Below are 22,347 nucleotides of genomic sequence, written 5' to 3'. Positions count from 1 at the left end.
GAATAGATTTAAGGGGTACAGGTGCAATTTTGTTCCATGGCTATATTGCTTAATGGTGAAGTCTGGGCTTTTAGTGCATCCATCACCCAAAGAGTGAACGTTTCTCATTCCCCACCTTCCTCCTACCTGTCAATTTTAATTAGTACTCCCCTGTCCCAAATATGTAAAGAGGTCCTGTTAAGTTTATGGTTTGCCTTTGTAACTCTTTCTTTATATCTGGATAACAAAGAGTTACCAAGGGGCAAACCATAAATGTAGGTAGGCTTAGAGTGTAGGTAGGTGTGGCACTGCCCTGTCTGGGGCCTGTGTGTGGAGGAGGTGCCCCTGCTGCAATTTCCAGCAAAGCCCTACAGCAGTGAGACTTCTGTTTCAGCTGGAAAAGGAAGTCAGCACCGTAGTTCATGAAAAGGTAGAGAAAGGTGGACAATGCTGTTGGGAATCATGCTCTCATATAATGCTTTGGGAAAACATTTATATTTAATCCATTAGTAACGGCAAGGCTTGTGAATAAGGCTTCGGCACACATATGTCCATGACTCTAGATATTTCTTGCTGTACTGAAGTTACGTGGAAATGGTAGAGTTGACTTTGGAACTTTGAGTGACTCGGCTTGTTAAGAGGCAGGCCATGAAATAGCTTGAGTTTCTTTTTACCTGTTCCAAGTGTTCCACTGGAAGGCATAGCATACTTTTTAGTGGTGAGCAGATTTTTACAGTATAACCAAATGATTCACCTTAAGTTGGCAGGCAGAACCCCTACCTCTCTCATGGTATTTATTAGGGTGTTTATTACTCACCAAATATCAGGTGCTGACAGTCAACTTTTGCTTTCCAGTGAATGAGGATGGTCAGGAGACAACTATTCTTAATTCTCTAGTTAGCAAAAGCAAAAGAAGTTCTTATCTGTCACTTGGAAAATGTGTTCTGCATGACCTAAACACAGTACCTAAAAAAAAAAAACACTACTACCTAAAAATAGTAGCTCTTTTGCCACTGTAAAAATTCCTGATGCCTAAGTTTCTTCATTCAATTATAAATTCTGGAAGACTGTGTTGCTCATTGTTTTAAACTTAAGTACAAATTTTAAAAATGAATGCTAGCTTTGATGTAATTTAACTCTTTATATCTTAAATTTTCCCCCACAAATCCCTGCACTCACAGGAATTCTGGGTAGTTATGTTTAGTAAGAGATTTGTGACCTTTGAGACTAGTTATATTCTGTCATTTGACATCGGTGGCTACAAACTGCCCAGAAAGGTCAGTTTGCTGTCTTGGCCTTAATCCTCTCAAATCTCCCTCTCTGATCTTCCAGGAACTTAAAATGCAGAAACCTGGTTTGAGATAACATTAACATGTTAGAATTTCAGCTCAGTTCCCCAACCAGCTAACCTTGCCAAGTCAGGAAATGTAAAAGTTCAAGTTCTCAGAGTTGTAATAACCCCACAGACCTGTTGTGGTATGTTTTGCATGATTTTGTCATAATCAGAGGCATCCTAGAATTTGTATCAAATCACGCACTGCATGGTCCCCAAGTGACCAGTATGGTATGGGTTAGTGAATTAAGGGCTTTGGAAATACTTACTTGCTTTTGCTTTCTCTATGGGATTTCTTCAGCAAGTCATTTTAACCTCTCTTCTCTCATCTGTAAAATGCCTATCTCACAGGGTTTTCTATGGTATTAGGTGAGATGATACAAGTGAAAGTGTTTTTTTTTAATAAACACTAAGCATTTCTGAAAATAAGATTATATTTTCTGTCTATTCAAGGTAAAGACTATTAATGTATTTTGAAATTGAATGGTTAGATGTGTATTAACTTACATTTACTCATCTTGCTTTAATATATATTACATTGGCATTTTGTAGTTTGACATCATGAAGCAAGTAATTACAGATTTTTTTTTTCTTTTTCTGTGAAGTCCAAGGGCATTTGACCTCTGCCAGGCTATGGAGTCGGTAGGGTTGCATCATTGCAATAGCGCCTTTGTGACATTCAGTGGTTTTAGAATCTAGCAGGTCTGTAAATTTCTTGAGGTTTTTGTGGGGAGAAGACGCATTAGCAATGCAGAGAGGCTATATTGAAAACATTAGTAAAACATCCTTGCCTTATTCTACCTCCCTATCTTTTTGTCTGTATTTTCTTTAACTGATACTTTCTGTACTTTCAACTCTCTTTTTCTCTCATTTACATTTTTCTTTATTTTATTGTAAAGGAACACTTTTGCAAGATTAGAGCTAGATGGGCCCTTGGACTACTGTGGCCCTGCTTCTAGACAGTTCCTGAGGGCTCTGCCAGCCCCTAGTGATGATTTCCTGCTCAAGGAGAAAATGAGAGCCGGAAGTGTGCATTCAGTTTTTCATCAGAGTTCATTTATTCAACTTTAAGAACTATCCTCTAGTCTTAAGACTGTGTCCTTTTTTGTTGTTGAAGTATTCTTCTGGGAAATGATGTCATAGTAAGTGGTAGAGAAGTCTTTCTTTTAGTTTGCTTTTAAAAAGACCTTACCTGGCAAAATGAAAAGTACAATATAAGCATCCCCCAATTCTATTTTTAATGTTGACTGGGCATAAATATCAAAGTTGGGGACTCCCTGATACAGATATGGGCTGGTTTTGTGTATAATGCTGTGCACTGATAGAGCAGCTCCACCATGTCTGGTGAGGAATGTTCTTCCCATTACCTCTAGGTCGGGGGGCTTCACCATCAGCCTTCCAGCTAGAAAGTATGCTGGGGCAGGGCCTGTGGGTGAGGGGCCCTGGACAGATTCTGCCCCAAGAGGAAGCAGCTCTCTGGTACGAAACCACCTTCCAGAGCCTGAATGCAGTTAGAATAGTCTACCCGTTTGCTATTAGAAAACAAACAAAAACATTTTTTCTAAGCAAAAACATGTATTTACATATGTAATGTATAAATATATCTATATTTTATATATAAAGATGCTTACCTTTTTTGGGTTTGTTTCTCCTTTGCTTTCATTTATGCACACACACTTTTGTATCAGAAGGAAGGAGGAGTGCCCTGTGTTCCTGGGGCCTTTGTTGTTACAGCCTGGTCTGATATCTTGTCCTTTGGGGCAGGACCAGCTGCCATTCAGGACACTCAGCCAGATTCCTGGGCTCCAACTCTAACAGGCAGAGTCCTTTTGAGCAGGACAGGACCATCTTAGATCCTACAGTGGGGACTGAGGCCTCCAAATCTTGCAGTCCTGGAGTGAAAAGTAATTGTTCAGCCTCAAAAGTGAACACCAAGCAGTGTGGTTTACAGGCTTACCAACCAACCATCTTTTCGTAGACTCTCTGAAGGTCAGGAGAACCCATCTGAGCACTGGCTTTTGGCCTTTGATGCAGAAAGGAAGGGACCCAAGCAAAGGGTGATGGTCTGTGAGGAGAGAGGGGGACAGCTGGGAGTGTCTGGGCTGTTTGTGAGTCCCCTCTCCCTGGACATGCCCCTACTGCCCTAGGTGTGCTCCATGGACTGAGGCCAGGAGCAGGCATGATAGCCCCAGGTGCTGTTTGGTAAGTTTGTAATGCAAGCGTAGTCCGGTCCGTGCTTCCTTGCATATATGTTTGCTGGCTCTCTGTGGACAGAGCCTATTCCACATGGCTGTAGATATAAAGGTGAACTGCCAATGAAACAGAGAGCAGGAACAGGGAACTTGTGTTCATTGAAACAGCTTGCGGTAGGATACTGCCTAAGACTTGCGCTTCTGCTTCTAACTACAGTTGAGCAATAGAAGGACCAGGGCCATGGGTCTTTCCCACTGTGGAGGAGGGAGTTTAATGACCAGAGTTGGGGCTTCTGTCATCAGCTTCCCTGGAAATAACACCCCTACACACAGTCCTGCACCAAAGTAGTAGTGTGCTCGCCTGCCTCTGGGCTTTTCTTGGAAAAGGCATTTCTAGGAATAGCTCTCTGGCTTGGCTTTGTGCCAGATTGTCCATGAGTCAAGTTTCGCTGTGGAGCTCTGAGCGGCTGCCTCGTTGACATCCTTCAGGCTCCTGGGCTGGGGCTGCAAATGGCCCTGTCACAATGCCTGCACAGAGCTCTGCAGCCCAGGGCCCCAACATGGTGATGGATAGGACCTGTGTCTTACAGGCTCTCCTGGACTTTACTCTTGCTACAGACAGAAAGAACTATGGGGTGTGGGGGTGCGGAGCGGGGTCACCTCTGTGACCTCAGCTCCTTCACATGCCCACTCGGCTCCCTGGTTGTGGGTGGGTTTGGATGGTGCCAGGCTGAGCACACTCCCCCTTTTTATTTTGAGATGTGGCAAGTCTGACTCTTGAACCCAGGTTCAACCCCACAATATATAAGATTGTGTCTGTGGTTGGGGACGTGCAGATGTCAAAGCCAGATATAAGAAGTGGTTCCCACTCCAGTTTCAGTGAAGAGATTCAGTTATCATCTTTACAAGACCATGATGAGCTTCACAGAACTGAATGTGACCCCAATCCTGTCTCCACTTAGAGGGGCACTGCTAACTTTCATGTCACTGTGTGGTCTTTGCAGTGTGTTCTGAGGTGCTCTGTGGTTTTACATTTACTCAGGTGGTCAGCATTCATTTCTAGATTTGCTTTTGTTTTTCTGGCTGCTCTGCATGCAGACACGGCTGGAGACCCACACAGAACAGGCAAGAGCAGGCACTACAGGCAGGGACAGCATCTTGGCACCCTTGGGGGCGACAGCATGAACAGCTTGTGGGGCCAAGGAGGGTGCCATCCATCTGCACCCCTGTAGCCAGCCAGTCAGCACCTCCAGCCTGTGCACTGACCTGTCTGCTGTGTGCAGTGGCCTGCAGGAAGGGCAGGTCCCTGGTGTAAACCACCAAGCAGGTTGCAGACCAGCAATCTGGAGCCACTTCTGGGCCAGATGAGTTGACTCAAGGTTTTACAAATTGTTGAATTAGTTGCTGATATAAGGTAGCATGAATTTGGCCATGAGTAGCAGAATACCGTATCTGACTGACATGGCGTTCTAAGGGAGAGAGATGCTTGGCAGCAGGTAGTGCAGCTCTGAGCATGGCACTCTCTCCCAGCTCCATGGCAGGAAGCCGGGGGCAGAGCTAGTTCGCTTTCCTCTCTTCAGAAAGGGAAAGCTTTTCCGGAAGTCCCTACCCATGGCCTTGCCTTTACTTCAACATGGATAGAGCTGCGGGAAGAGGGGGTGTCCTTCCCAAAAAAAAGTGCAGCTGACCAGGTCTTGCTACGGTTCCAGTACCTCCAGATGAGCAGACTTCCCTGCCAACTCTAGATGGCTAGTTCTGCTTAAGGGGTGCAGAGCTCCCAGCTGGGCTGCCCAGCTCCTTGCTGGGGACCAGAGTCCTGCCCAACAAGTTGACCCTTGGTGCCCCACCCTGATGTATACTTGGCTTCACGGCCTGGCTGTAATGGGCCTCTGCTCTAAGTCTCCTTCAGCACTGATACCTTAGATTAGAGCAAGAATCCTTTCTTGTCTACTGTGTACCAAACCACCTTACGAGTTTACATCTGGGAGCAGTTATCCCTGGGAACTTTAACAAAAGCAGATGTGCTAATTAGAGATATCAGGTGAGAGTCCAGAGTCCTTGATTTGGTCCCCTAGGGATCTGCACTGTGGTGACACTGCAGTTGTTGGCAGAACATGTGTGTGCATGTTTGTGTGTGCATGCGTGCACATGGACAATTGCTTCTGCTTCCTGGCTGTCCTCATCTCACTGAGCACCTACCGTGAGGCTGCTGAGTTTCCTCTGCTGTCAGGACCTGTGTGAATTTGTTAGGCCATGCCTGAATTTCTCATTCTTATTACATTCATGTGCCCCAGCATTCTGCAATTGGGAACAACATCTTATTTATCTCTGAAAGTCTTACAGTTTATCAGAGTCCCTGGCAAATGGTCAGTACAGTACTCAATCAGTGTTTAAAGAGAAGTCAGTTTAGTTCAAGGGCAACTTTTGCTGCTTTATAAGCCATTTGAAGGTAGAAGACATTGGAGAGGCACATGTGCAGTCTGTCGCCTAAGGTATCTGCACTTAACCCACAAACCAGTCCAGAACGAGGTCTGACTGGCACAGGACACACAGGCTGGTTGGGAGCACACCGAAGTGGGGCTTGAGCCCTGCCTGGCTTTGTGCCTCAGGGATGTGGCACAAGGCCATGCTAGTAGGCACTCTTTGAATGGTTAGGGGCTGAAGGAGTGACGAGAAAAGAGGGTGGTCTGAAAAGCGAGGAAGTTAGAAGAAGAAAGAATTAAGGCATGCATCATCATTTAGAACTTCTATTATTTTTATTTATTGAGACAGGGTCTCGCTCTGTTGCTTAGGCTGGAGTACAGTGGCATGATCTTGGCTCACTGTAGCCTCATTGTCCTGGGTTCAAGAGATCCTCCCACCTCAGCCTCCCAAGTAGCCAGGACTACAGGACTACTATTTTTTTTTTTTTTTTGCATTTTTTACAGAGATAAGGTTTCAACATTTTGCCAGTTAGTCTCGAATTCCTGAGCTCAAGTGATCTGCCCACCTCACCCTTCCCAAATGCTAGGATTATAGGCATGTGCCATCGCACCCAGCCCATTTAGGACTTCAGAATTTGCAAAGCATATTGGCATGTATTAACGTCATCCACCCTGTGAGATACCAGCCCCACTTTATAACTGAGAAGATAAGTGGCTTTTCCTGGACCACATGGTCCAGTAAGTGGCAGAGAGGGATTAGAGCCAGAATTTCATTTCCCCACAGCTCTCCACCGAGCTGCAGATGGGACTGTCAAAGTCCAGGGAGACCAGTGTGGGAGAATGCTTTTAGATTTTCCAGATTGACAGGAGTAAACTAGCTTTTAGGACTTGGAAAGCCCACATGACATGGACACCTTCCTCACCTGCATCATGATGACCTGCACCCTCCACAGCCGGTGTGAGGGTCCCTGTGTACTGCTGGGGCGTTGAGGGCCTCAGTTTGAACATGGGGGATTGTTCAGAACCTCCCCCAACCCCAGTCAGCAGTAACTGTGTGTTTCAGAGATTTCTTACAGAGAAATTCTAAAAATTCCAGACAATCCATAGCCTTCCTAGACCTCAGCATTTTAAATGATGGATTCTAACGCTGAGACAGCTCCAGCCACAGACAGTGTGACCAGATTTTGATGGTGTGGGACTAGGAAAGCTTTCAGTAAACCTCAGGAAGAAAAATTATGGTTTCTTTCTTTGTTTCTTTTTTCTTTTTTTGCCTAGGCTGGTGTGCAGTGGCGTGATCTCAGCTCACTGTAATCTCTGCCTCCCGGGTTCAAGCAGTTCTCCTGTCTTGGCCTTCCTGGTAGCTGGGATTATAGGCGCCCACCACCACACACAGCTAATTTTTATATTTTTTAGGAGAGAAGGGCTTTCTACCTTGTTGGCCAGGGTGGTCTCAAACTCCTAACCTCAAGTGATGTACCTGCCTTGGTCTCCCAAGTTTCTGGGTTGACAGGCATGAGCCACCACACTGAGCCATATTCTGGTTTCTGTTACACAGTGGATTATTTGACTGTAGCAAATAATAATGTAGCATATGTTTCAAGATAGCTACAAAAGAAGCTTTTGAAAGTTATCGCTACAAAGTGCTAAATGTTTAAAGTGATGGATAAGGTAATTACCTTGATTTGATCATTATATTATACAACGTATATATGCATTGAAGTGTCACACTGTAGTGCATAAATATGTACAGTTGTGTGTCTATTATACATAAAAATCAATTAACAGTTAAAGAAGCCTCAAGTAGAATTTTCTTTTCATCATATATTGAGTAAAATAGAGAGATGTCATTTCTCTCTTTTTCTTCCCCCAGGACAAGACATTTCAAAGAAAGTATTAAATTCATTCACGAGTGCCGACTCCGTGGTGAGAGCTGCCTTGTACACTGGTATGTATGTCTGTTGCTTAATAGCGCTCCAGCATGCTCTTTGGCTTGGCCTCATATCAAGTGTTTTTCTGTGTGTGATCAATGGTTTCACCTCCTAATAGTTTTCTGTAAACTCTAAATCTCAAATGCATGCACCATGTATCCACTACCATGTGTTAGTCTCCCTTTCCTTCTATGGAAGGAGAACCTAACTGGTTTTGCTTTTTTTTTGCTTTTTTTTTTTTCATTTCCATCGCTGAGATTTCTGTACGGACCATGAAGTTTACTAGACAACAAAAACTTCCCTTTGCTGGCTTGTCTCCAGCATTTCATCAGAACAGCCTGTTACAGATAACACAGATTCTGTAGGCTTGACCCTGAAACCTCAGCGACTTTTTGAAGACATGGTTTTTTTTTCTTCAGCAGACTTGATTGCAAATGTGGATTTTTAGTATTGCATTACTGTCAACACCAAAATGACCCAGTTTAGTGATAGCTGTCTGCTTGCATTCTGCTATAATTTGCGTAGATACACACACACACACACACACACACACACACACACACACACACAGAAAAGAAAGCTACTATAACACACTTAACCCAAGGATGATGCATCTGAAGCTCTTGGCGGTGTGCCTAGCAGATAGAGAGTTCTCAGTGATAGTGGGCTGGCATTTTTATTACCGCTCATAATCATACTAATAACATGGCTCATTTGCTCAGGGAACCAATGGCCAACATTCTGGAGACAGGGCTTTGTGTCTAAGTGCTGGCCAGACAGGTCCCCTCTCTGTCTTGAATAAAGTGTGATATTAATTAACTGAAAGCCTAACAATCGTTTGACATTCCCCCAAAACAGTTACTCTTGCTCTGTGAGCTCTTTAGGACGGTGAAGTGATAATTCCTGGGGAATATTGCTGCTAAGGGTGGTGGCAGCCCTGCCAGAACAGAGAGGACCCAATGCATGACATTTAGAGAAGCCACCTATAAAAGACCATAATGTGTTCTAAGGGCCAATAACCCATGACAGGGGAGGACTCTGGGTAGTTGTTTTTAGAATAGTGTCTGCAGTTTCATATAGTTCTTGAAATCATGATTTTTTCATTTCATTTTTTTAAACAGTAGAAAGTATAATAAATACAAAAGGTAGGATTTTAGTTTTCATTTCTATTTGGCTTTCACATATCTTGGGGGTTCAGTTAGAGCCAGTTAAAGGGGAATTCCGGAACTCCCACTCCTGGGCTTCTCCAGGCTCCTAGTGAATGTGAATCTCCAGGGTTGCAGCCCAAGAGGGTCTGTCTTTTAAAATCTCTCCCAGTTTTCTAATATAAAACCGTAGTGAAGAGCCACTACTTGAGAGTGGGGTTTTAAAATAATGATTTATATTTGAATATGTGTAGGCCCGATATTCTAGGAAGTAATATTTCACACAGTTATATACATCTAAAGATAGACTTTTCTTAAAGCAAGACGTTTGCTAGACTTCCCCATCTTAACCTGTTACTAGAACACTCAAGTCTGACGAAGCACAACCTTTCTGTGACCGCCTCCATTTGCATGTACATGTAAAATGAGCCCTCTCACTCAGCCTGCTCCAGGTAGCTCACCCTAACCGTTACTGCCTGCAGGGTGCCTTGCTCCCACCTGCAGACGCAGCATGCCTGCTCTGTATTCAGCATATATTTGTCAAAAAAAGCATAAAAGTCAGATTGGGTAAGGGCTTCTGCATGTCATGGGCTTTAAAAATCATAGATCTAGCCCTCATATAGCTAAGAAAACTAGACTTTTAAGGAACATGAAGCATTCTAAACCAATGTAGGTTATAAATGGGTTTGTTGCGTAGGCCCTGGAAGCCTCAAGTTCCCGTGGAGTACGTCAGTCATGTCATTTGTCCAGGAAAATGGGAAAGTCCTGAGGAGGGGCTTAGGACCAAGGGAGCATCTGGAGCCACAGCTCATAGAAAACCAATAAATGAAGCTCAACAGCAGAAGAAAGCCTGCGATTCTAGTGCCAGGAGGTAGAGGAAGCTGGTATGCTGAGTGCCGAGTGGGTTCCTGGTAGTGTGCTTACTGTCCACATGTAATCCAAGGCAGGAAGACTTTGTAAACAAGGTCCTTAGACTCCCCTGCTCCACATGGATTGGGTGGTGGACCCAGGCATCTGAAATTGCTCTCACCCGTGTGCTTCTCTTGTGCCCCACAGCCTGGCGGGGGTCTCCAGGAGCGTGACGCTGGTGATTGCGTACATCATGACTGTCACTGACTTTGGCTGGGAGGATGCCCTGCACACAGTGCGTGCTGGGAGATCCTGTGCCAACCCCAACGTGGGCTTCCAGAGACAGCTCCAGGAGTTTGAGAAGCATGAGGTCCATCAGGTAAGCAATGCTTAGGGGACATCAGAGATGTAGGCAGGTGCCCCTGGATGGTGGCCACAGTCTTTCCGTACTTAGCCAGCATCATGGTATTTGGAGTTGAAAGGCCCACAGAGGACATTGGCTCCCAGGGTGCCCAGCTGCACCCCCTCAGAAGTTGTCACAGATCCCTCGTGCATCTGTGGAAGCCACAGGCACCTACCCTTTGTTGTTTCCTTGTGCCTGGTACCCTCTACTAGCTTGTTTTTCTCCCTCTGGGTGAAGTACTGTTTCCTTGGTCTGGCCTGTTTTCATGTCCTAGACCAACACCTTGAAGGAACAGTTACGTCTCTTGCTTGACTGTGGCTGGGCAGCCACAGAGCTCTGATTTCCCACTGTTGTTTGTTTCCCTGGTTATGTGCGGTACCATCTCTGCGGTGAAGTCACAGGTGCAAGTCTGCGTGGATGCAGGTGTGCACATGTGTGTGACATTTCGGGTTTGTTTCTATCCTTTTCAGTATCGGCAGTGGCTGAAGGAAGAATATGGAGAGAGCCCTTTGCGGGATGCAGAAGAAGCCAAAAACATTCTGGGTAAATATAAGGAGCAAGGGCGCATGGAGCCCCAGCACGGTGCCAGGCGGTGGAGCAGTTTTCCGGCACTGGCTCCGCTGGCCTACGATAATTATACGACGGAGACCTAACACAAGGGACCTGCTGCCTTCCTTCCCACCGCTTGTCTTCAATGCGCCCGGCTGGGTGGTGGTGTGGTGGTGCTGGCCGCCGAGGAAAGGAAAGGGAGATAGCCAGGGCAAGGTGGGGCGCTCAGGGCTCCTTCCCAAGCAACACTGCCCAGCCCTGCTCCAGGCCCCTTCACTCCGCCCACCTCTGCCCCGGCTGTACCTGAGCTTGCTGCCCTTGGGGATGTTGCCCAGCGGCTGTGCACTGCTCTGTGCACATGAGTGTGAGTGCACACGTGTGTGCATGGGTGAGTAAATGTATGGATGCATGTGTGTGCCTGTGTGAGGGTATGTGCACTTAAGTGTGTACATGTATGTGCGTGTGTGTGCACATGGATGTGTGTGTGTGAACTCTTCCATATTGCTGGAAGTCACAGAATTCATATTGCTGCCCAGGTTAGTGTGGCCACCTTTCCCTTTGTCTAAGACTCCACATGGAAGGCATTTGAGCTTGACCTCTGAAAAGCTACCTAGCAGTCTGTGCCTGTGAGCAAACAATGAGAACTCAGGGGACAAGTGGCTAAAAGCATGGCCTCTCCCAGAACCCACCCAGGGTGGTGTGACAGGGGCAGCGGGGGTCAGAGTCCTCTAGAGAGAGGGTGGCTCTGGGGCCCTCGAAAGGGTGAAGGACTGCCCTGAGCTGCGCCAGTGGGCCAGGCCTTTATACCGACTCAGCTTTAAGGGAAGTACTAGATTGCCTCAATCTCAGTGTGAATGTACCAGGCCTAGGATTCCCTAACACCTTGAGTCAAGGCCGCTTTTCAGCCCATAGAGCCCTGAGTTCTACCTGCTGTTTGTTCTCTGGGACTGACTTCACTTCAGCTCTGTGGTCCTCAGACTTACGTTAGCCTAAGTTGGGTGCACCAGGGCGCCCCACCTCTCTGCTCCTGGCCAGTGTCACTGACTCCCAGCCTCTTGCTATGCTCACTTTGCAGGGGCCCCTTCTCAAGGTTTGCATGCACCTGCGGGAATTGGGAAGAAAGAGCGTTTACTAGGCACTGTAGCAATTTGCATTTTAAAATGCCTGAGCATTTATTAAGCTTCTTGATATTCACTTGGGTTTGATAATTGATCTGAGCTACCTCATTGAATGTTTTTTGGAAAGGTGTTTTTTTTTGGTATGCAAGTCAACTTTGCCTCACAGTCTAAAGTGTTCGGTCATCATTGCTTTTGAAACCAAAGGAAAGGCACCAGTATCATTGAGCTATTTAAAGTTTCCACTTTGGGCTCCAATAATGCTTTCTGGTGGGTAAAATTCCACATTCAGGCCCCGAGAGTATCTGCAGTTTGCACTTCGGGGCTGCAGGCATCCTGGGATGCTGTACACAGCTCAGTGCTCTAGCCCTTTATACCGACTCAAATTTCTTAAGGATGCAGAGCCACTCAAATGAAAAAACATACTCAACGTCTCCCTAAAAAGATGTTACAACCCATTTTCTCCAAATTCCACCACAAAAGAGCCCCTGAATAAGAAGAGCCGTTTTCCTATGCATACAGAGGGTGTGACAAAGGAGAGCTTTTTGGGGATCAGGGAAAACAAAGTTGCTGGATTCCATGCACGTGCATGGTGCCGGATATACACCCAGAAAGGGGATGTGGCTGTAGAATCATCCATCTATCTACAGCTGAAACCATTTGCTGATAAAGTACACATATTTCTGTAAACCAAAAATAAATATGTTAATGGAAAAATTATTTAGGATATTAGCTTGAATGCTTAAATATGTGCACCTTTACAAACCTCTAAATGTATTCTTGTAGTTCTTGAAGTGTTGTTTTAATATTTGTTGCCAGTAATGTTCTTTCTTCACAGCCGCTCCAGGAATTCTGAAGTACTGGGCATTTCTCAGAAGACTGTAATGTACCTGAAGTTTCTGAAATATTGCACACCCACAGAGTTTAGGCTGGTGCCGTCAAAAAGAAAAGCCACATAGAGTTTATTTTTAAGTATCCAGTAGTGATTTGTAAACTTGTTTTTCGCTTTAAGCTGAATATATGTCATTTATGTTGAGAACAAAGAATATTCTTTAGCAAGAGAAAATATTGTCCCCTTACCTCCACTGCCGTGGCGGTTTCTGTACCTCACTTTGATGCCTGCAAGGATCCCAGGAGCCTTGACGCACTGCCTTGTGATGGCTTGGCACTCGTGATTGCTTCCCATGAACACTACCCAAAGACAAGGCCAGTGTGGCCTTGGTGTGGGTTTTATCTATGGTTTGTGTTTGTGATCTCTGTAGTGGAATTGACCGAAAGCTCTATGTTTTCATTAATAAAGGGCAACTTAGCCAAGTTTAATGTCATTGCAATGCATTCTTCCCTAGCCAACAGGCAGTCGCCATGCGCCCTACTGCCTGTGAGGGATTCCATGGCAAGATTGAAGCCTACTCCTGGTTTTATTTTAGAGGCCATTGTTTTCCTCCAGAAGGCACTGTAGCTGATGCTGGAAAAGGTGAATTCCTGTCTCCAAGAAAGAAAAATAGGCCATCAATGTGAGGTGAAAGAAATTTGGACATGAGAGTTATGTTTTGCCTGCACAGAGTGGGAGCTGCATATCTGGCACCTCAGATGATTGTGTTTACACAGGAGCGTGCACCCAGCCACGCCGTGCACACCTGCTGCACGGCGTTCAATACAGTTACTCTGATTTCATATGCAGCTTTTGACCTGAAGGAACATCACCTGACTTGCAGAGAAGTTTAAGTCAATTTGTAAAATTTTCCTTCTCTGATCCAGTGGGAAAAAAAGGAAATTTAACTCTTTACTAGGATAATTTTGGGTTGAACTAAAGGCAAATGAACTCCCGAGCAGATTGACTGTAGGTGGCAGACTTGATGTAGGTTTTAATGCCTTGAAGCTCCCGTCAGAGGGGCTGGGGGCCACAGGAGAGGCAAGGATTGGTGAGGCATCTTGCCAGGTTCCCACATGTCTGACTCCTGAGCTTGTAGCCTCTGCAGCAGTCCAATGAGTGTGAGGGGACACTCTGATTGGTTTCAGGCAAAAGAAACACCTCAGGTGTGACGATGCTTATCTTCGCTCACCATGCACACCTGGTATGGCAGAGGTAGCTCTGTCCCCGGGGCCTCTGAGTGTTTTCTGGGCCAGATCAATGAGCCCTGGATACGTCTCCTGTGGGGCCCACTCAGGAGGCAGCAGCCAGGTCCCAGCACAGTCCCAGGAAGACTGTGTGTGTATCCTGGGGTGTGAGGCAGTGGCCACAGCAGGAAAACAGATTTTCAGACAACAGCACCAGTCTGCAGGGTCACCCAACCTGTCAGCCATGCCACTTCCCACTACCATGTCTTACTGCAGGATTATATCTGACACCAACACCCATTATCTCTTAATTGTGTACTGCTGTGCAGGTCACAAACTGTTGCCCCTAAGCTTTACAGACACCCACAAAGAAGGTATTTCCCTCACTCGAGTCTCAGAGGGGCCGTGAAATGCACCTCAGAATGTACCTGAAGATGTTCACATTGCCAGGTCTGGAACCTGCTGGATATTTTGGTCCCAAATCAGTGGGCGGGGAGGGAAGGAGCAAGGGGACGAGGGGCTGCCAACTGTGGCTGGAGCAAGCAGCTGGGAGGAGCTTGGCAGGGTCACAGGCTTCAGCCCAGGCCTCTGGAGGACTCTGCTGAGGCAGCCCAGGCCCCAGGCAGCAATATTGGCACAACTGTTGAAATCAGGAACCTCTCCTTGCCTGCCCCCTCCTGTCTCTGCAGGTTTGTTTTGGGCCATCCATAGGGGGCAGTCAATTCCTGACCTCTGTCTGGAAGTTCGGGGCCATGCTGAGATAGTATTGACCATCTTAGACCCTGCAAGCCAGAGATCCGGTCTGTTCACAACCAGACCAGGCCTTGTGGGTCACCCTGAAGATGGGTATCGGCTACCTCTGAGCCACCATAAAGACCTGGGCTTGTACAATGAGGTGGGTTGAGGTACACGGCACTTTCCCTTAGGCTGTTTTTTCTTTGATTTCTCTGAACACAGATCTTTTCTAGCGTGAAACTCAGAATCACAACCTACAAGCACAGGAGACTCAACTGGGCCAGCTGCCTCTTCATTCGTTCATTCATTCGCTCACTCACTTGACAGTTTGTATTCATCATAGCAGGTGCTATGGGATCCAGCCAGGCCTCAGGCATACTCCTGATTCTCAGGAAGACTGTGGCCTGGTGTGGTTAGCAGTTAGGAAGGTTGTCACAGCAGAGGTCCCCAGCCTCTGGGCCATTGACCAGTAGTAGTCCATGGCCTGCTAGGAACTGAGCCACACAGCAGGAGGTCAGCAGCTGGCAAGTGAGCATTACCTCCTGAGCACAATACCCATTGTGAACGGCGCATGTGAGAGATCTAGGTTGCACACTCATGAGAATCGAATTAATGCCCAGTGATCTGAGGTAGAACAGTTTCATCTCAAAACCATCCCTGCCCCACTCTGGTCCATGGAAAAGTTGTCTTCCCTAAAACTGGTCCCTGGTACCAAAAAGGTTGGGGACTGTTGACTTACAGGACAGCATGGTAAGGACTATTACAGCTGCCCCTGGTGCCATGTGTGAGGGAAAGGGGTGAAAAGACACATTCCAGTTTGAGGAGGGGAGAGCATTTAAGGGAAGTGTCTTAGAAAACCCAATACCTAATTTGAGACCTGCCGTGTAAGCCATGGAATGAGCTGGGCATGGTGGGAAGAAAGGAGAGTTTAGGGGGAGGCCCCGCATGTGGTGAGTCAGCAAGCATAGAAAGATCATGGGGTTGGGAACGAGAGTCACTCTGCAGCACTGGAGCAACTTCCCTGGGGCTGGGCACCACTGGGATTGTGCAGGCAAGGCTGTGCGCACAGCCAAAGCCTGACCGGTCAGGTTTACTTCCTCGACCAGCCCTTGGAGCTATGCAGGCTCAGAGATGGGCGGCACCTTGCCACTTTCCCAGAGGTCTGATTCCTGAACTTGTAGCCTTGTACATGGTGCGGCTGCAATTCTGCAGACACTGGGGGAGTGAGGAGCCTGCTGAAGGGTGCTGAGCCAGCAGAATGCATGATGGGTGTGCAGGCACAAGGCTCACTTGAGTGCCCAAGTGGGGTTGGGCTGCATGTTGGGACCAGTCAGGAGGCTGATGCTAGGACTATCCCTGTGAGAAAAAAGAGCAGCCTTCCCTAGGTTGTGGTGGTGGAGATGAACAGGGGCCCAGCAGGCAGATGATGGAGGGTGGGGAAGGACACGCAACTGTTTTTGGTGACTAATTGCATGTTGGGAGTGAGGGCCCAGTCCTCTGCCCACTCCCTGGGATTTTGCTAACAGTGCGGTGGCTCTTTTTTCCCAGCAGCTTTCTGTACTGGATGGTGTGTGTGCCTCTGCAATGTAAGGTTTAAGGAAGAGGCTACAGAAGGGGCTGGTTGGGTCCCAAATCGGAGGCCTCCAACGGGCCAAACTTGGGTATAACCCGGCTCTGCAGTTAGGTACTCACGTTTGTCTGTCACCCAGGACACACTCCCGGGGCCAGACTCATGAAAATGAAGGTTGAATTCAAATTTCCAATTTCCTACGTTACTGTGAAGGATAAAATATTGACTCTCCAAAGACTAATGTTATCTCCTGGTCAGGCTAGCTCTGTTTCTGTCATAAGCAAGATTTGGGGGGAGACGTCCTGAGGCATTGTGCAGTGAGCCTGATTGATGGTCAGGACCTGGAGCTGGGGAGCTGAGACTCTGTCCAGACCTGCTGTGTTCTGGGCCGGGATGCTGCTGGTGGGGCAGACGAGGCACGTGCAATCTGAGAGCAGGGCTGCTGCTCCTGAGAGGCTGCCTTTCCTGGGCCCCAGGCAGACCCCTGCTGTGCACCAGCTCTCTCTGCCCAAGGTGATTTTTTTTTTTTGAGACAGTGTCTTACTTTGCCCAGGCCAGAGTGCAGTGGCACAATCTCGACTCACTGCAACCTCTGCCTCATGGGTTCAAGTGATTCTGCCACCTCAGCCTCCCAAGAAACTGGGACTACAGGTGTGCGCCAGCACACCTGGCTGATTTTTGTATTTTTAGTAGAGGCAGGGTTTCACCATGTTGAGCAGGCTGGTCTCAAAACACCTGACCACAAATTATCCACCTGCCTCAGCCTCTCAAATTGCTGGGATTACAGGCGTGAGCCACCAGTCCTGGTCTGCCCAAGGTGATTCTTGACTTAAACTGTGTTTCTTCTTAAATTTTAGTGTTTCCAGATCTCAACACCATTTGTGCTTTTCCCTGGGTTCCTGCAAATGGCTTTTTTTGTTTATTGGGTGCCAGCTCTTTCTAGCTTCATTTTCAGCAGGGAATTTCGTTTCCAACTTCTGGAGCTGCCTAATATTACTTGGATACAAGATAGCCATAAATTCTGCTAATTAGGGTGTGCATATGTGGGCAATGTGTGTTGTATTGTTTTAATTTTATTTCAGAGAACACAGCCTCCAGGAGAGTCACACATGCAACATCTGGGAGTGTGCTGAGCTCAGGTACCTGGCCATTCAGGTAGCTCAGACAGCAGTTTTTCTGAAAGCATTCAGGGAAAGGCCCAAGCCCTCGTTGTACAGCCAGAGCTGGTCACAAAGTGCTGCTCTGCATGCCAGCCTCTAGTCACAAAAATAAGGAACACACTAAGAATCACACCCCTGTGATCCCACATCAGATGTCTCCTCCCATCCTGAGTTATTAATAATTTTATTAAGAATGTTCTTTCAACATGCTTGTATTTATATATGTACTTAACAAGAAATCACCAAGACTGCAGCGGGCAGTTCCTCTTCCCTTTCCTTTTCATTGCCCAGAGAAAGGGAGAAAAAAAAACCCTGCTTTTGACTTGTAGCGTAGAGGCTTAATTCCCTAACTACACACAGCGGGGTCTTCCGCCTAAGGCGCAGCTTGCTTTGAGACCTGCAGTATCACAATTAGTGTTCTCTTGCAGCTTGGTCTTAACAGCTTAAATTACCATTTGACTGAAGGGTGTGAGTGCTGGGTCTGCATGTGTCTCTTTCCGTCTGAGGAAAGAGTTGCCAGTGCGTGTTTGAACATCTGCAAGTTTGGGTTTATTTTGGCTCCAGATCTGCATGCAAACTGTTGATCATAGAGTTAGACGTTCACAGCGAACCTTCCTGAAGCTTCTAGTTTAGTTTTTAGAGCTTGGTGTCAGAAGACAGCTATTTCAGCAAGTGCCTGAAAGTATGGGCAGTTCAGTATTCTAATTGTGTGTGGTGGCAGCTGTTGCTTTTTAGAGGTAGGTTTAGCAGAAAAAGACATTTTGGATGGGGTCATTTCTTTGCATGTCTTGTGTACACAGGCCTGATTTAAAAGCTATATGGACAAGATGGGGTGGCTCACGCCTGTAATCCCAGCACTCTGGGAGGCTGCGGTGGGTGGGTCACACGGTCAGAAGTTCAAGACTAGCCTGGCCAACATGGCAAACCCCATCTCTACTAAATATACAAAAATTAGCCGGGCGTTGTGGTGGGTGTCTGTAATCCCAGCTACTTGGGAGGCTGAGGCAGGAGAATCGCTTGAACAGGGAGTTGGAGGTTGCAGTGAGCTGAGATTGTGCCATTGCACCCCAGCCTGCGCAACAAGAGAAAAACTCCATCTGAAAAAAAAAAAAAAGCTAGATGATGGGGGTGAGGTTGGGGATGCTTTTTGGGTTAATAATTCCTTCAAGGAATAATGTTATGGAGGACAGGGTTTGAAGAAGTGCTGATCCCTAATTCCAGCAAGAACCACCTTCCCAGCTTGGCCTAAGGAGCCACATCAGTGTGTGGCAGCCCTGCTGCTTGGGCATGCAGCCCCCAGGCCACACAGTAGTGACAGAAAGGTTGGCCCCTCTCTCCCCTCAGAGCCACATTGTCCACTGTTCTGCCCTGGGCCTTGGGCACCCACCCCCAGAAGCGGCCCCATCAGCACAGACAGGAAGTGCACTTTGCTGGTGAGCAGGTTTGCTGCTTGTCGGCTGGCACTGGGTTTCCCCAGACACTGATGGGCAGTCTTGTTGGAAAATAAGAATCAGAAGACTCCGACATGGACACCCAAGAAATGTCACCTTCTGCTTTAGGAAGGGTGTGCCCTTCATGGTGACAGTTCTAGCCCCACAGAGCTTCCTCGGAGCCAGCATCCTGGGAGAGGCCTGTCATGTGCCAGGGTCAGCTGCTGGGATTCTCCTAGGTTCTGTGTGAAGCTAGGCCGATGTGATGACACAAGGAAAGGTAGGAAGGTGTGAGAAGAGAGGAACTGAATCTTGGCTGTTACGGCAGCTATTTGCAGGTTCAGGTGTGGTTGAGAGGGGTGCAGCAGGGTGGGCTGCCATTGTTTCTTGCCTGGAAAGTCAATTCCACAGCAAGAGGCCCGCTCTGTGCATAGGCAGGCTCCCCCATCACCAGGACCCTCCAGCTCCCGGGAGCACCAGGTGTACAGGTTGGGGTGGAGGTGGCATCAGCAGATGAGAGCCCTGAAGTGCCCGGGACCAGGCGGGTCTGGCTGAGGTTCATCTGAATCCTGATTCTCTGGAATACCTTGGGGAAGTCCCCGAGGAGGCAACCCACTCATGTGGGGAACTTCTCCCCTCCACTGCCATGAAAAAACTCCCTAGAAGGGATGAGGGGTGCAGACAGCACCCTGTCTGGTGGCATTTCATGTGGCCAGAGCCACCCCTGGGTGGCATTTGATGTGTCTAGAAGGCCCCTTCTAGCCCTAAAGACCTCCCATTAGATGTCAGGGTGGTCAACCTGACCTTGACCAATAGCCATCAGATACCAAGGCATGGTGAGAATTGGCAGAGGACGTTTTCTTTTGAAATCACATCCTCAGCTGGGCATTGTGGCTCACGCCTCTAATCCCAACACTTTGGGAGGCCGAGGTGAAGTTCGAGACCAGTCTGAACAACTTGGTGAAACCCCATCTCTACTAAAAATACAAAAGTTAGCTGGCATGGTGGCGCATGCCTGTAATCCCAGATACTTGGAACGCTGAGGCAGGAGAATCGCTTGAACCCAGGAGGTAGAGGTTGTGGTGGGCCAAGATCGTGCCACTGCACTCCAGCCTGGGCAACAGAGCAAGACTCCGTCTCAAAAAAAAAAAAAGAAAGAAAAGAAAAAAATCATATCTGTCTTGTGAGATAGGTTTTACTGTGATCCTTGCCTTCAGATGAAGACACTGAACTCTAGTCTCACAGCCAGAAGGCAGCCAGGTCAGGACTGGAATGCAAGAAGTCTGACCCCAGTCACAGGCGAGGTGCACCTACAGTCACCCCAGTGCCTTTGAAATGCCAGTACGGCAGGGAGGGCGAAACCACACAATGCTAGCAATCACATGCCACCGTGTTGAAGTTCTTTTCTGAGGATCAGTGTTCATTTAATTTGAGGCTTTGTGGAGTGTGGGGAGATAAAGCTGGAAAACCTTGCTTCTTGCAACCAAAGGGCGCTCACTGTGTGTGCAGCAGGATGACCATGCATGCCTCTGCCCTGACCTTTCTGCTTTAGCCTGGCTGAGCACTGGGTGTCTGGGTCCCCGGGCTGCCCTCCACAGGTATATAGAATTGGCTATGTGTGCAGCGGTGGGGGCTTTCTGTTCCTGATGCTCCATCTCTATGCAAGATGAGGAGCTCTGCATGTCCCACAGGGTATCTTCAGAAGTACAGAGATTTGCTGTGCTCATCCAAGAAAGCACCCAGTGTGTCCAGAGTGGCCAAGGCAGGACCTTTCCTATAGCCTGGCACCAGGTCCTGGCAGGAAGCAGCCCCGCCCTAAGAACTCGGACGGAGAGAGGCTCATCCAGACCAGGCCAGAGAAGCAGCAGTGGGTGTCAGAGCAACCAGACTGGCAGGAGCTCCAACCCGAGGCTGAGGGGCAGGGCTGGGCGGTGGTGGCACCTGAGCCCATGACTGTGAGGCCCTGGGCAAGGCAGCCTGTAAGAAGTACAGGGAGGAAGAGCCTGGCCCTCAGCCATGGGTGGGGCTGTGCCTCAGTGATTGGATGGAGGAAGTGCCACCAGCTTCCAAGAAGCATCTGAGTGTCAACAAGCGGACACTAAAAGCGGGTCTGAGTGGGGAGCCTTCACTCTGCTACACCATGTGCTCCAGAAATGTGCTGTTTGGAGCTTTGCCTGTGTCTCCCTGCTTTCATCTTTAGAAAGCGTTCTCAAAGCGACCCTGCCCATGTGCCCCACTGATCTGTGCTTTTCCCAGTGGCCTGTCTGGAGAGCTGACCCCTCCCAGGGAAGGTTTTCTGGGTTGAGAGCATGGGAGCAACTGCTATGAACTGTGTCCTTGTGAGAGACCCCCATGTAGGGGGTGGCCTCATCTGCAGCCCCATTGGCCCCTGTGCCTATGGTGAGAGCAAGGCTGGCACAGCACGGACTGCCATGAGGGAAAGGAATATTTAATCCGGGCAGCCTGTGTTCGGAGACTGAGCAGAGGAGGTGGGGAGAGAAAGAAGACAGCCTCTCTGGAACATTCTGTGAGCAGAAGCAGAGCCTCAAACCTGGAGTGCAGGCAGGGAGGCCCACAAGACCTGCTCCGTGGAGATGCGCCGGGCAGGGAGGCCCACAGGGGCTGCTCGGTGGGGGGTGCCCTGGGCGGGGAGGAGGGTCTGGGAGGAGGGGCAAGGGCACCAGGGCATGGATGGCTTGCAGGTAAAGGCCCAGAACTGGCATGGCCTTGGCATCACACTTGGAAACGCTGAAGTCCTATCCCAGGGAGGCCAGAGACTGGAAGTCAGGAAGGGCTGGTTTCGGTGTGCCTGCCCAGGAAGCTCCTATGTTGTAAGCTATGGGCAGCTGTGGAAGGCCCTGGGGCTTGACTTGGGCCTAGGGAGGCTGGGCTGGGGCTGGGAGGGAAGAGCAGTCAGGAGTGGGCAGGAGCCACCGCCTCGAATGGATGTCTCAGGCATGGCTCCATAGAAGAATTGAACAAATGAGGCAACAGTGTGGGGGTTATTACTGCATCCCCTTGTTGTGACTGGCTGTGCTGGCTTGGGTTCTCCAGAAGCAGAAGCAGCATTAGGGGTGCAGACAACACACTGGGGGTTCACATCTGTGACAGGAGGAGGAGGAGGCCGCTGGGTCCTCCACCTACAACTCAGTCTCACCTCCTCTCCATTGGCCCCATGGGCGCTGCCAGCGGGGACTGCCCTTCTGAGAAGCCAGGGTCGGGGAGGTTGCAGAGATACCCCCTGTGCCCCCACCTCGCCTGGGTGTGACCAGAGTAGCACATATGGCCAGAAGAGGCTGGAGCTCGGGCACCCACCATGCTCTCAGAGACCAGCAGCCTGGACACCATCCAGGGGCACCTGGTGCTAAAGGGAGACCGACCTTGCAGAGTTGAGTGTCCACAATGTGTGTCCCTGGCAGGCTTCCTGACATGCTTCACCAGGCACCATGCACATAGCAGCACACAACTGTGGGCCCCC

At 48.4% G+C, this 22,347-nt stretch overlaps 1 protein-coding gene across 6 annotated transcripts in view; it reads left to right on the top strand.

The window, feature by feature from the left end:
- The window catches only part of DUSP22 (dual specificity phosphatase 22), a 58,849-nt gene extending 45,613 nt beyond the window's left edge, over positions 1–13,236 (top strand). For 2 of the 6 annotated variants that reach the window (XM_035295156.3, XM_002746286.6), the window contains exons 5-8: positions 7,798–7,872; positions 10,057–10,228; positions 10,723–10,795; positions 12,755–13,236. In XM_035295156.3, the coding sequence (XP_035151047.1) occupies positions 7,798–7,872; positions 10,057–10,228; positions 10,723–10,795; positions 12,755–12,801 (367 nt within the window). In that variant the 3' untranslated portion in view covers positions 12,802–13,236. Of the gene's footprint in view, positions 1–7,797; positions 7,873–10,056; positions 10,229–10,722; positions 12,634–12,754 lie in introns of those variants that run through there. The other 4 variants (XM_078368463.1, XM_078368462.1, XM_035295155.3 and 1 more) reach the window with 3 other exon arrangements.
- Positions 13,237–22,347: the final 9,111 nt, after the last annotated feature.

Source organism: Callithrix jacchus, chromosome 4 (assembly GCF_049354715.1).
Source record: "Callithrix jacchus isolate 240 chromosome 4, calJac240_pri, whole genome shotgun sequence".
NCBI classification, from domain to species: Eukaryota; Metazoa; Chordata; class Mammalia; order Primates; family Cebidae; genus Callithrix; species Callithrix jacchus.
The sequence above is the reverse complement of the archived record's forward strand: the minus strand, read 5'-3'. Positions and strand labels throughout refer to the sequence as shown.